The sequence below is a fragment of the Littorina saxatilis genome, linkage group LG5 (assembly GCF_037325665.1).
Source record: "Littorina saxatilis isolate snail1 linkage group LG5, US_GU_Lsax_2.0, whole genome shotgun sequence".
In the NCBI taxonomy this organism is placed as follows: domain Eukaryota; kingdom Metazoa; phylum Mollusca; class Gastropoda; order Littorinimorpha; family Littorinidae; genus Littorina; species Littorina saxatilis.
In genome coordinates, this window is record NC_090249.1 from 731,571 (window position 1) to 745,410 (window position 13,840).

The following is a 13,840-nucleotide window of genomic DNA, read 5'->3' on the forward strand; positions in this document are numbered from 1 at the left end:
AATGTATGTATGGTTAGGATGCATTGGTATGAATGGTGCGTTTTACTTGTTATGCCATGTACTTATATTATGTTTTCTTTTCTTTTCATGTGTCATCAGACACTGCTTTCTGGTGTTTGCTTTCTGGTATACGTTAAGTAAAAGTCACGTTATCGCAACCTCTGTCTTGGCGTCTCATTTATGCTTCCTGGCCTATTTTCCCCTTTCCACTCCACCCGATCACACAATCATAATGTTTTGAGGCAGAAGTAAACAACGAAATGAACGCACCCAAATAGTGAAATAGCATGCGCTGTATTGGGCTAGGTTTACTTCCCTTGTGTGGGTGATGGAATACATGCAATTAAAAAAAACGCATCAACGCTTAAAATGGCCAATCCTCTGCAGAAGTGAAGTTCAATATTATTTTCATTGCTTTTATTTACGTTTTATTTAAGTATCATTCTCAACAGACAATTCTTCATTTTCCACGCGGCTCTTTTACTGTTGGGCAGCTAGTTGTAAAGAGCTTTCCTTTTCTCCCCCTCTTCAAGTTGTTGTCGAGCATCTCGTTCTTCTTGCAGCTGTTTTTCAAGTTTTGCATTCCTTCCATCCAGATCTTTGATCAGCTGTATGAACTTTCCCACCTCCTTGTTTTTCTCTCTTCGCTCCTCGTCTCTCTCCTTGCATTGCTGAGCCTGAACAGAAGCCGCCTCTTGCAGCCTGGCTTTCAGCTCTTGTATCAGGCAATGACTGGCAGCGACGTTCTCCTGTTCTCTTTCCAGATGGACCTGCAGGTCTTTCATGTCGGCGAGTCTGGATTGAAGCTCCTGGATCAGCTCGTCTTTTAAAGCACCTTCTTTTTTCTCCTTCTCAACAGTAAATTGTTGTTCTGCATTCTCGGACACCTTGCTTTGAAGCGCTTGGATCTGGGTTTCCTTTGTTCGGATCTGGGTTTCCTTTGTTTGGATCTGGTTTTCCTTTGTTTGGATCTGGGTTTCCTTTGTTTGGATCTGCTGCTGTTCTTGTCGTAGGAGGGCTTCTAAACGCTGTATGGTGCACTGAACGTTGGTCGTTTTGCGTCTCCAGTTGTCTCCTTCGTTGTTTTTCCTCGATCCTTTCTGTTGCTGTTGTTGCTGTTGTTGCTGATGCTGCTGCTGTTGATGCATACCCATCCTCCAGACGTCCCATGGGTTGCACACACTGAGTGGTTGCCAGGCAACAGTGAGGTCGAAATCTTTGAGTAAGATTTCCTGTATCATTTCAAGTATCGCGGATAGGTTTGTGATGAGCGCTTGGGCCTGAGTGTGGGGCACATCCAGAAAAAAGACGAAGTCTTGTGAGATGGCCAGGAGACGGATGGTGAATCGCTTGTAGAGCGCATCAGCAAGAATCGTCAACTCCTTGTCTTGAAGAGATGTGTGGCGGTCACGCAGAGTCTTTACGTCCTCTTCCTTGGGTCGCAGGTAATAGATCACAACGCATTCTTTTTCTGTCAGCTTTCTCAAGTGTTCTTCTTCCTTCTGTCTGTCTTTCACTAGCTGATCCATTTGGGAAATTAGCTCTGTGTGACGATCTGTTCGGTTCTCTATGTCTGTTTCAATCTTCTGTGACAGTCTCCTGATGTCATCCTGTATTTTTCTAATCCGACCCTTGTCCTGCTGTTGTTGCTGTGAAGTTTCTTTGGACGTTTCACTCCAGTCGAAACGAGCAGTAGCATCTGAAGACAAGATATATTTTCAAAGTTTTGTCAGAATATTTATTTTAATGCAAATATTCAGTCTAGCCGTCTTTTTCTTGACAACAAAATAATCACCAGTCCGTAAAACGTTTTCCTGACGGTGAAAATACCATCAAAAAAACGTCAGGTACTCTTTGTCATTTTTTAATCCTTTATATGCTTGTTTGTCGTGTGTAGAGAGGAGTGTATACTGTTGTGTTTAAATGTTGTTCTGTGTTCATGCTGTGCATATGTAAGCCACAATTCCATTTGCCGTTTTGAGATGATAAAGTATTGATATATGATTGTATTGTATTGTATTGTATCGTATCGTATCGTAGTGTATCGTATTGCATTGTATTGTATTGTATTGTATTGTATTGTATCGTATCGCATCGCATCGCATCGCATCGCATCGCATCGCATCGCATCGTATCGTATTGTATTGTATCGTATCGTATCGTATCGTATCGCATTGTATTGGATTGCATTGCATTGTATTGTATTGTATTGTATTGTATTGTATTGTATTGAAGTGTACGTTGTAATATAGCATGGCCTTAATTGTCTTTCACTATAATCAACTCTGGTTTTCCAATATATCAATAACTTTGATATTCTTTGTCATATACTGTTGAGGATTTCCACGAAAACACGAATGTATCTGTACTCGGTTTACTTAAATTGATCAAATATTGAATTCCAATAAAATGTATCCACTCTATCCTAAAGCATGACCCTCAAAGTATGAGTTATGACAATATGTTCTCTTTTCGTTTAAAGGGAATTTGCAAACTATTTAATCGTGTTCAGCTCACTTGTCATGTTGATGGCGACTGTGTCAGCGCGGCCAATGTTCACAGGAAGTCCAGGCAGCCTGGAAGTAGGGGAAACCGGAAGTGAGTTTGAGTCAAAGACACTATCGTCCTCCTCCGGTAAGCGTGGACTGTCCTCACGTACGCTTTCTGCACAAACACATTTGAAGCGTCCATTCACAAGTTACGATGATGGTTTAACCATGGCTGGGGGTTAATGTTGCAGGCATATTTCACTGTACACTGGCTGTGAGATAAATTGTGGAAACACATGGCTGACTCTTCCTTTTATGCTGGGAACTGCGACGGTATTTGAGTACTTCTGTAGCCTGGCAAACAGATAGAGATTTAATGTTGTCATAATGCATCTCATTCAAAAATAACTGATTCTGAAACACACAGGAACTACTTTTGTCTTTTTCCGAATGTACGAGCAAAACAGACAACAGGCTCAGGTACATAACTATGACAGGCTCAGGTACATAACTATGACAGGCTCAGGTACATAACTATGACATGTTATGGATCAGGTACATGACTATGACAGGCTCAGGTACATGACTATGACATGTTATGGATCTTCAGATCATCGAAAACAGTAATGGATTTCAAATTCTGCCCAAATGACCGATCTCAGATGTTGTGTATTATTTATTCTATTTTTCCAGCCCTCTAAATGTTAATCAATCATGGAAGGAACAAAATTACCATGAACGGTTATAGCAACTTTGTTGACATGGCCAATGTTGAGGGGACAGTGGGCACCCGTCCCTGACGTAGAGTGTTGCTGCGAGGAAGGTGTGTTGACGGCTGCTGGGGTGTCCTCTTCTTGAGACTGACATGAAACTGAGGGTTCGCTGTTCTGGCTGCTGTCTGCTGAATCTGACAAGAATACACGAATACAGAAAACAAGTTTATGTTTAATCAGTCATGCCAAACGACGTACAATACGTTTTAGTTTTGTCGAACTGTAAGGAGGGAAGAATGTCCTGTACTGTGAAAAAGGGCTCAGATCAGTAAGGTCAAGCACAGCCATAGAATGCACTCCTAGATCTGGGTCAAGCACAGGCAGAGAATGCACTTCTGGGTCAAGCACAGGCATAGAATGCACTTCTGAGTCAAACACAGGCATAGAATGCACTTCTGGGTCAAACACAGGCATAGAATGCACTTCTGGGTCAAGCACAGGCATAGAATGCACTTCTGGGTCAAGCACAGGCATAGAATGCACTTCTGGGTCAAACACAGGCATAGAATGCACTTCTGGGTCAAGCACAGGCATAGAATGCACTTCTGGGTCAAGCACAGGCATAGAATGCACTTCTGGGTCAAGCACAGGCATAGAATGCACTTCTGGGTCAAGCACAGGCATAGAATGCACTTCTGGGTCAAGCACAGGCATAGAATGCACTTCTGGGTCACACAGGCATATAATGCACTTCTGGGTCACACAGGCATAGAATGCACTTCTGGGTCAAGCACAGGCATAGAATGCACTTCTGGGTCACACAGGCATAGAATGCACTTCTGGGCCAAGCACAGGCATAGAATGCACTTCTGGGTCAAGCACAGGCATAGAATGCACTTCTGGGTCAAGCACAGGCATAGAATGCACTTCTGGGTCAAGCACAGGCATAGAATGCACTTCTGGGCCAAGCACAGGCATAGAATGCACTTCTGGGTCAAGCACAGGCATAGAATGCACTTCTGGGTCAAGCACAGGCATAGAATGCACTTCTGGGTCAAGCACAGGCATAGAATGCACTTCTGGGCCAAGCACAGGCATAGAATGCACTTCTGGGTCAAGCACAGGCATAGAATGCACTTCTGGGTCAAGCACAGGCATAGAATGCACTTCTGGGTCAAGCACAGGCATAGAATGCACTTCTGGGTCAAACACAGGCATAGAATGCACTTCTGGGTCAAGCACAGGCATAGAATGCACTTCTGGGTCAAGAGAAATGGAAATCTGTTCACTTGATTGTTCGGTCTGTATCACAAGGTTAGAACGGTTAAATTTCAGTGGTCAGTCAAACATCTTTCAAAAACAAAAACCTCAACGATGCTGCAGAGCAAATGAATAAACCCAACATGACAGCAGATCACGAACTACCTGCGTGTTGGTGCGGTGCTGAATGGTGCTCTGTATGGGCTGAATGGTGCTCTGTATGGGCTGAACCGGCGTGGACAAGACCAGAGCTACCGCTTGAAGACGGGGATGCAAGCCTGCACAGGGCTATTTCGATGTCGTCGGCAACGTCACTTATGCGTAGTGTGACCCGGAAAATGCGACCATCACGATGTTTTCGGCTCCCACGCGCAGATGGACTGAAAAAGTTGAAATCGATAGTCTGAGAAAGTTGCAATCGTCAAAGATAGTAGCTGGTTCAGAGCGAAAGGCAATATTGTCTGAATGTGAGCATTGTAGCCGAGTTGACATGTTAAACGAGTTGTGAAGGTTGGACCTTGCACAAATATGCACACGTACACAGGCATATGCTGCGCCGTGTAAGACAGAACAATGCAAACTTATTTTAAGTTCAATTGAAGAATTTATCCAAAGTGTTTATGCCCCTTTCTGTGACAGCTTACCTTCTGCGCAGGAGGCGCTCAGGAGAATCATGTCGGTAACCTGTGGACAATACAAATAATTACTTTTGAAAGTCTCTGTTCAAGATTTTAGAATATTACACTCCTTCACTGCTGATTTTGCTAGAAGAACTATATATAATATCATATCACACTCTGGTCAAAGTGTGTTCACAAAGGAATACTTCTATTTTAAAACGTTTTGTTTTTTGCGCATATCTCAACTTTTTATGTTTTTACATTTAGTCAAGTTTTGACTAAAATTGTTAACATAGACGGGGGGAATCGAGACGAGGGTGGTGGTGTATGTGTGTATGTGTGTATGCATGTGTGTGTGTGTGTGTGTGTGTGTGTGTGTGTGTGTGTGTGTGTGTGTGTGTGTGTGTGTGTGTGTGTCTGTGTCACGGTGTGTGTGTGTGTGTGTGTGTAGAGCGATTCAGAGAAAACTACTGGACCAATCTTCATGAAATTTCACATGAGAGTTTGTGGGTATAATATCCCCAGATTTTTTTTCCATTAATGTCCGTGATGACGTCATATCCGGCTTTTTGTGAAAGTTGAGGCAGCACTGTCACGCCCTCATTTTTGAACCAAATTGGTTGAAATTTTGGTGAAGTAATCTTCGACGAAGCCCGGACTATGGTATTGCATTTCAGCTTGTAGGCTTAAAAACTAGTTAATTAGTTTGCCAATTAAAGTTGTCATTAAAATCGAATTTTCACTAACAGATTTAAAAATGATTGCATCGTATTCCTCAATTTCTCCTGAATTCAAAAATATATACATATGTCTTGTTTACTCTAAAACTGTGCTCAGAATGACAGGAAATTGGGCGGGGATATAGCTCAGTTGGTATCGCGCTGGATTTGTATTCAGTTGGCCGCTGTCAGCGTGAGTTCGATCCCAGGTTCGGCGGAAATTTTGTGTGCAGACTCTCTTCGGTGTCCGAACCTCCCCCCGTGTACACTACATTGGGTGTGCACGTTAAAGATCCCACGATTGACAAAAGGGTCTTTCCTGGCAAAATTGCTTAGGCACAGTTAATAATTGTCTACCTATACCCGTGTGGCTTGGAATAATAGGCCGTGAAAGGTAAATATGCGCCGAAATGGCTGCAATCTACTGGCCGTATAAAATTTCATCTCACACGGCATCACTGCAGAGCGCCTAGAACTGTACCCACGGAATATGCGCGATATAAGACTCATTGATTGATTGATTGATTGAAATAGGTAAGTACTGCGTTTCCACGCTACCCGGATGATACTCGGAGACGAGCCGTGACCCGTCTCTATTTTTGGGTGTGGTTAGTCGAGACTATCTTAAATATAGTCTCGGCGATGACTGTTTATAGTGTTTATCTGTTATTTTGATGCCGACAGCTTGACTAAATGTTTTTATATCGCTTCACGCGACTTGTTTGTTTCTATTTTGTAATTATGAGTCTTTCACTCAGCTTTATGAAAAACATTCAGACGCGAACACACACTTCGTCTAAAGTTATGAGCTAAGGAAGTTCTATGTTTAAGCATGTCTTATTTGATGTATCTCGTTGACTCTTTCGTAGAGTCTGTGCTTTAGTGTTGAATAACGAGCCTTCTTTTCTTCCTATGACACAGAAATGATACTCTGAGCAAAACAATAATCTATATCTGTATTCCGAAAAGGTGTGTGGTAAAGCGACAAATGACCAGCTGGTGTTCCGAGTGTGCGAAGTACAGGCGGCAATGCTGTCTGTGCCATGCTCTCCAACTCGCCACTCAGTCCTTCCAGCTCCTGCACATTCAGACGCCTCCGTACATTAAAAAACAAATAGTAAAGTTTCATAAAATGCTCTTTTGTATTGCATAAAGTTTAACAATATAATTATGACAAAAAGAATAGATAAGATACATTTATTTTAATTAACAAAGCTGGCATGATTTTTTTGGAGATATTAAAGCTGATGTTTCTGTGTCTTCTGCTTACGATCACACATCTGCCAAGGCTTTTACATATGAGAACACCATTCCTCTCATCAGGAAGAAGCTGTTGGGTTTTTGTATGTTTATAAGTGGAGAGATGGCTTTGAAAACGCTGGCGAGCTAAATCGTTTACACAAGCAAAACTGTCTTAACATACGAGTATAATATATATTATATTCACCTGAATATTATCCTGGAGCGAATTGCATCTCTTGGTCAGTGGATCCTTGATACAGAGTTGTCTTGATTTCATGCGTACACTGAGTGACGTTGCCTCCTCCCTCCTTTTGCCGAGCAGCACCTGGACTTCTGCCATCATGTGGAATACCTGCCACGAAGTGGAAGACAATGCATCCATCTTTGGTTAACAGCATTAATTGGGTGCAGGGATGTTTCTGTTTTCAAGCTCAGTGTCTCATTAATTATTTTGTTCCTGTCTTTGTTTGGGGATTTTCGGAAAACTTGAGATAAGCGTAAACTGGAAAGTGTTAACATCAGAAGGCTTCCCCACACCTCAACCTACTTAGCTCCCTTCCAGGTAAAAAAAAAAATTAAAAAAGGGGGGGGGGACACACGATGAAAAGGTGTCCCTGTACTGAGCAGCTACAACAAAACTAACCTCCTCAGTCTGAACGTCGGACGTTGAAAGCCGATCCCGTATCTCCTGCAGCTGAGCCTTTGATGCGTTGTGACCTTCGCTGTGTGTCCTCCATTCCTCGTACACTGCTGCACGTGCTACAAGCATGTCCCCGATCTTGGCGAACGTCTCCATCTTGAACAGCTTGGTGTGATATTCAGACAGTTTCTTCAGATCTTCTTTTGGACAATTCCCCATGGCCCTTTCTACTTCTTGTTGTAGGCCAAGCGTGTGAGATTCGTGCTCTTTGTATTCCTTCAGCATATTCTGACCAAAAGAATAAAATATTAAAGATGCTCGGTTACGTTGTCATCGTACGAGGGTCTGCTGTCAGCAACATTCTTTCAGAGCGGAAAGACGAAAAGTAAATTATCCTAAATACCATCTCGCCACACGTATTTATATACATGTATCATGTAAACGAGGTTAGGTCAAAAAGGCTGAGACCTCATACAAAATTCTTTACTTCACGAAAAGACAAAGTCAACGAGACAAACGTCATGCTCACATTTCAATATTTTAAAAAGCAACTCGTGTAAACGTTGTATGACACTGCAAGCTATGTAGTATTCTCTATGAGTTATTCTGACAGCAAATATCAGCAGACGAGGAACAGACACAACATTACCCGAAGTTTGTCTTCCCTGGCAGGCATATGTTCAGGAATAACGGGGCGACTTGATTCACGAATGAAGTCCTGCATTCGTTTGACGACATCTGCGGTTTTCTGCAAGTGACTGTAAATGCTTTGTAGTTGCAATCGTGTGGTTGGTCCGGTACGTTTCAGAGAAGACGCCATTTCTTCCATGAAATGTTCAGACACCTTACCCCTCAAATATCAGCGTGTGGTAACATCAAGAACAGGCAGGTACATGTAACAGAGGTGCGTAACGTAGGCCTGTACGTGTGGTAACATCAAGAACAGGCAGGTACATGTAATAGGCCTACATGTGCGTAACGTAGGCCTATACGTTTGGCATCTGTGTAAGTACAAATATGTGTTTTGTTAACAGTGGGTTGATAGTGAAACTCGAATATAACAGAAGAAAATCTAGACAGTTGAGATACGATACAAAACAGTACAATACAATACAATTGTTATCATCTGAGAATATGAGTGTTTTTTTTTTATTTCTTCAGGCTCGTAACTCATAGAAACACAGTAAATGTGAACACGTCACGTAAAAGAATAAATGTAAAGAAAATTAAAATAATCGCAGGACCAGTCCCACACACCTTCATTTCACTCATATATCAGTCACATAGGGGAGACCGGGGCTAGTCACATACTGATCACATATATGTAGAACATATAACTCTCACATTCATCAAACTACTTCATTCACACAAGCACATATATGCACACACAAACACACACATACACGCACGCACACACACACACACACACACACACACACACACACACACACCCCCCGCCCCCCCCCTCCACACACTCACACACACATTAAAAATCATTACATTGTTATTTGTATTAATCAATGTAAAAAATAAATTAGAAAAATAAACTGTCCTATAAAACGTTGCATGAAAAAAAGCAAAGTAGTATCAAATTCCTCTTCCTTGTCATCTATCTATATCAATGTCTTCCTTAAAATCTAAGCTGGAAATGAACAGTAAATAGGCCCTTCTTAACAAAAGGGTTAAACGAAACACGCGCACCCGCAAAGGTATTCCTGCAAGTTTAGGTTTGCCATCACAAATAGCCAAATTTAAATGGCTTTCCGGCGTCGTGAACTCTGCAGCAATAATAATGCATTATCACCACAGTTGCGGAATCCACCGCTCTGTTACCAAGCTTTGAAATAAATTATATTTGAGCAACTGACAGTATCACACAAACCATATATTGCACTGCATGATCTCGGCGTTGAGCAACTCGATAGCCTGATTAGACCTTCTGGTGTATTTAATATGAGAGTAGCCGGATCTTTACACTTTTTGATCAATATGAACCGTGACCTAAATGTGAAAGGGATCTTGCACAACAACAAACGTTTCCCATTTTGATCTTAAGCGGATCACATGATACTCCCCTGTCACACTGAGATGGAGTGTCGTGTTTGTTCTCTCTCTCTTAAAAGGCACTTGAACCGGATACTGTCAGGCTTTTACACACAGTACAAACACCCTTTCATTTACACACTGACCGCTTTTGAACACCCTAGGTGCCCTACGTAAAGATTAACAGGGCCTAGCATTGTAAGCCGTTCGGCGTACTTTACGCCGAAATAACATCTCCAGTACGTGGAACTCGATTTGGTGTACTGGCGCCGAAATGGGTGGCCGAGTGGTAACGCACTTGCGCTCGGAAGCGAGAGGTTGCGTGTTCAGGCCTGGGTCAGGCCGCAATTTTCTCCCCCCTTTCCTAACCTAGGTGGTGGGTTCAAGTGCTAGTCTTTCGGATGAGACGAAAAACCGAGGTCCCTTTGTGTACACTACATTGGGGTGTGCACGTTAAAGATCCCACGATTGACAAAAGGGTCTTTCCTGGCAAAATTGTATAGGCATAGATAAAAATGTCCATCAAATACCCGTGGGACTTGGAATAAAGTTAAAAAAATTCCATCTCACACGGCATTAAGTCTCAATGCGCCACTAATAGTCAGAATGTTGACCCTGGGCATTAAATGGAAGAAGAAGAAGAAGAAATGCAAAAACCTGTTATTCCCAAACGGTCCCAGCTTTCGTTTTGTGCGCCGTTCGGTTCAATTCTCAATCGGTTTGACAGTTTGCTTGAGCACGCACTTCCTCTGGCATCGCGCGAGCATGCTTTGTGCCGGTGTCACGGCGTGAGTTTACACTGTCCTGAGTTTACGCAGTGGCCCCAATGCGCGTGCGTCGAAATATGCGTCACTTCCTGACCAAATTCACGACGCCTACAGCGTCGTGAGTTTATGATGATGTGAATTTACCAAAGCATTTTTGAGGTTGCCACGGTGACCGTCTTTGTTTCGCCGATCGCGTTTGCCACTGTATCAAAGAATTCAGTGGGAAATCGATGGGTTTGTGTTTGTCAGTGGTCTGCGAGTGTTGGAAGAAAAGGTGTAGATTTTTTTCTCAACAAATTTAGATTAGATTTGAATTTTAGAATAGTGGGAATCGATGGTTTTGTGTTTGTTACCTTGGACTATTTATAATTATATGCTCCCTCGTAGAGATTGTTTTAGTCACCTTTTTCATGTTTGTGTTTAAAAAAAACCACACATAAAGCTGGATATGTTCGGAATCAGAAATGCTTCCTCTAGTTGCCAAAATCAAAATGCGCCCCAGTGTGGTGGGTGTTTTTGGGTGGGGTTCTGTTCTGTTTTCTTCTGTTCTGTATTTTTTTTTGTATTTTGTTTCTGCCTCGGTGCGTGTGATTTCGGAGAAAATGTTTTAAAGAAAGCATCTGATCAGCGAAATGTTTCATCGTGCGGGTTATGATCACTAAAAACGTGATTGACACCTTCCTTACTCAAAGTGAAAACAACCGGCTTCGAGTTCGGCAAATTCACGATAGCGGAAGTGACGCATATTTCGACGCACGCGCATTGGGGCCACTGCGTAAACTCAGGACAGTGTAAACTCACGCCGTGACACCGGTGTTTTGTGGCTCTAAACTTGAAATAATGTCTCGAAGGGACATTGTTGAACGTGGTCAGCCATTCAGTGACAAAGAATCCAGGTATTCCTGGAAGTGGGAATGGCACTTTTAGGCCAAATAACACAAGATTGTCAGTTTTCTTGTTTTCTGTCTGTGTTTTGCTTGTTGGTGAAGGCATAATTTAGTTGCTCAATCTTCTTTGGGGGGGGGGGGGGGGGTCATTTTAGGTAAAAAAAAATCTCAAAAAAATCTTCAAACTCGGGGCCCCGAATCCCCACAAGGGGCTTTGCCCCTGGACCCCACTGGGGGCCTCCTGCGGCCCCCAGACCCCCGCCTTTGTAAGCTGAACTCACTTTTTCCAATGCTAGGCCCTGGATTAATATTACAGCGATCATTTTGGATACAGGAAAACAATCAAAATCGTAAAGGCATTCAATGCAGAATGTATACTATTTTTTTCCCACTCTCGAGCTCACACTTATGGTATGTTAGTGTGGACGCGATAAGTGTGACTACAGTCAGTAATCTTATTTCACAGATTACAGGGCTGCATACGTTTCAAGCTGATTATCTATGAATATCTGTATGGCGATAATTAGAATATGTGACAATAGTCATAAACCTTCCGCGAAGCAAAGGGCTGTACACTGTACATTTACTGGGACGCTTTCGCAATGAAACGCTTCAGTGACACTACACGCCGAGAACTGTGAGCGATTTGCTGTGTCTGACAGAATGAATAGAAAGTAAAAATGGCAGCATTAGGCCAAATAAAAATATATTATGTTGGTTTAGGGTAATCCGACTGACCTTATATTTTTCCCGCCGACCCTAAAACTTGTTTTTGATTTCTCAAGAAAACAAAAACGTTTGGCGAACCATACCGAGACTAAGGGAAGTAACCTCCTTTAAAATCGAAAAAAGTTAAGAAAAAATAAATAATAAAAGCCGACCGACCGACCCTATCTTTTTTGGTCACGTTACCCTCGACCAACATATATTTTTATTTGGCCTTATCACTTGTCCAATTCACTGAACATTTTGGAGTGACTGCAGACAATTCTGAAAGAAAATAAAGTCGTCCATTCTCTTTGCCACAATCGTCAAGCTACCAAAGTGAAACACGGCCACTTAGGGGAGAGTTACTGATTGCGTACCTGTTATCCATATCGTACCACCCCCATTCCCGCGAAATGACGAATGCCTGAAGCCCCTGCTGAAGTGTGGGGAGAACCCCGTAGGAAAGAAGCATTCTTCCGGTGTCAACATGGCAGCTAGCGAGAAAACCACCAGCAAGAACGAAAAATTCACTTTTTTCGCATTTTGATGTTATTTTCGTAGTGACAAATTTGTGTGACTATGCAAAGACTACACCACTGAGCAAATTAACTTGACTATACATTAATACCTTGTTGAGTGTAGGCTGCATTTGGATCAAAACATTGTCATTGGCCTTTGCTTTACATGTAGAAGGCTAGATCTACTTATTGTCCAGCCTACCGAAGTCACGCATATCGTACCAGCCAGAGTCTTGATATAGTACCGGTGGTACGATAACAATGACTTCTGGTACGATATGCAGGATGACACAACCTCCTATTAATTGCCAAATGATCCATTTAGGAGTACTTATTAAGAAGTCTGAAGCCTGAAGTTGTTTCAGAAAAATGCTTTCCCCCTCGAACTGGACATCAGAGGACATGAAAAAATGTCTGGCAGCCATTGCAAACGGAATGGGCTTCAGCGCTGCTTCACGAGTTATTGATATTGTACCACAAGGTCACTAATATCGTACCCCTAGTACGTTATAAGTGACTGACAGGTACGCATTACAGAACTGGTCTTGTAATTCGTACCATTTGGATGATTTTTTTAAATCCGTACTGAAACCAAGTTTGCGTTTTTTTCATTGAAAACAATATACGGAACGTTGAAGGCACAGGAGATGAGTGTTTATGGACAATTTGAAGTGCCTAGCATAAAATGGTTGCGTTATAGAGCTGTTTGTCCTTAAGTGGTACGATATCAGTAACTCTCCCCTACCTGAGTGTGCACGCTGCAGCAGACGACACGAAAACTGCAGCAATGAATGTGATAACAACACAAACACAGCGCCAGCACGCGTTAAATGCTTTACAATTTGACACACACGCAACACACATTTATACGTGACTGTCCAGGCCACATACTTCCTGGTATCAATGAAAACACCTCCCATGGGATTTTCCGAGAATATATTAAAAGTGAGATCGGGGAAGATCCAAAGCCGACTTTGATTGTGCATTGTGTAACCGGAACATTATGTCAATCAGGATGTTTATCAGAGTCACAAGGACCAATAATAATAATAATAATAAAGTGTATTTATATTGCGCCTATCCCTTACAAAAAACAAAAATATTTGGCTCTAAGCGCATTACAACATGTGAAGGACTTGGTACAATCAAGTCTGACAAGTACAACAGCACAATATACAGTCGGTCTCTTAGGTAAAAGCAGCTTCGACAGTTAAACACTTCTACTAAAAGATCC

At 42.3% G+C, this 13,840-nt stretch overlaps 1 protein-coding gene across 1 annotated transcript; it reads right to left on the reverse strand.

Annotated features, from left to right (window-relative positions):
* Positions 1-402: 402 nt before the first annotated feature.
* On the reverse strand, positions 403-13,585 carry LOC138966013 (restin homolog). The gene is made up of 10 exons (XM_070338103.1): positions 13,352-13,585; positions 8,333-8,684; positions 7,687-7,971; positions 7,249-7,395; positions 6,795-6,879; positions 5,107-5,146; positions 4,628-4,842; positions 3,223-3,396; positions 2,518-2,664; positions 403-1,699 (listed from the first exon to the last, which is right to left on the reverse strand). The coding sequence occupies exons 2-10, from the start codon at positions 8,510-8,512 to the stop codon at positions 495-497; spliced, it is 2,478 nt and encodes an 825-aa protein (XP_070194204.1). The 5' UTR covers positions 8,513-8,684; positions 13,352-13,585; the 3' UTR covers positions 403-494.
* Between the last annotated feature and the right edge of the window lie 255 nt (positions 13,586-13,840).

What these genes read in the sequence shown, in the direction of transcription:
- LOC138966013 (XM_070338103.1), bottom strand. Translation starts at nt 8,512, where the DNA reads ATGGAAGAAATGGCGTCTTCTCTGAAACGTACCGGACCAACCACACGA. An exon ending in AGCACCGCACCAACACGCAG is followed by an intron (nt 3,397 to 4,627) that starts GTAGTTCGTGAT and finishes TATTCTTGTCAG; the next exon opens with ATTCAGCAGACAGCAGCCAG. An exon ending in AGTTGCTATAACCGTTCATG is followed by an intron (nt 2,665 to 3,222) that starts GTAATTTTGTTC and finishes GTGTTTGTGCAG; the next exon opens with AAAGCGTACGTGAGGACAGT.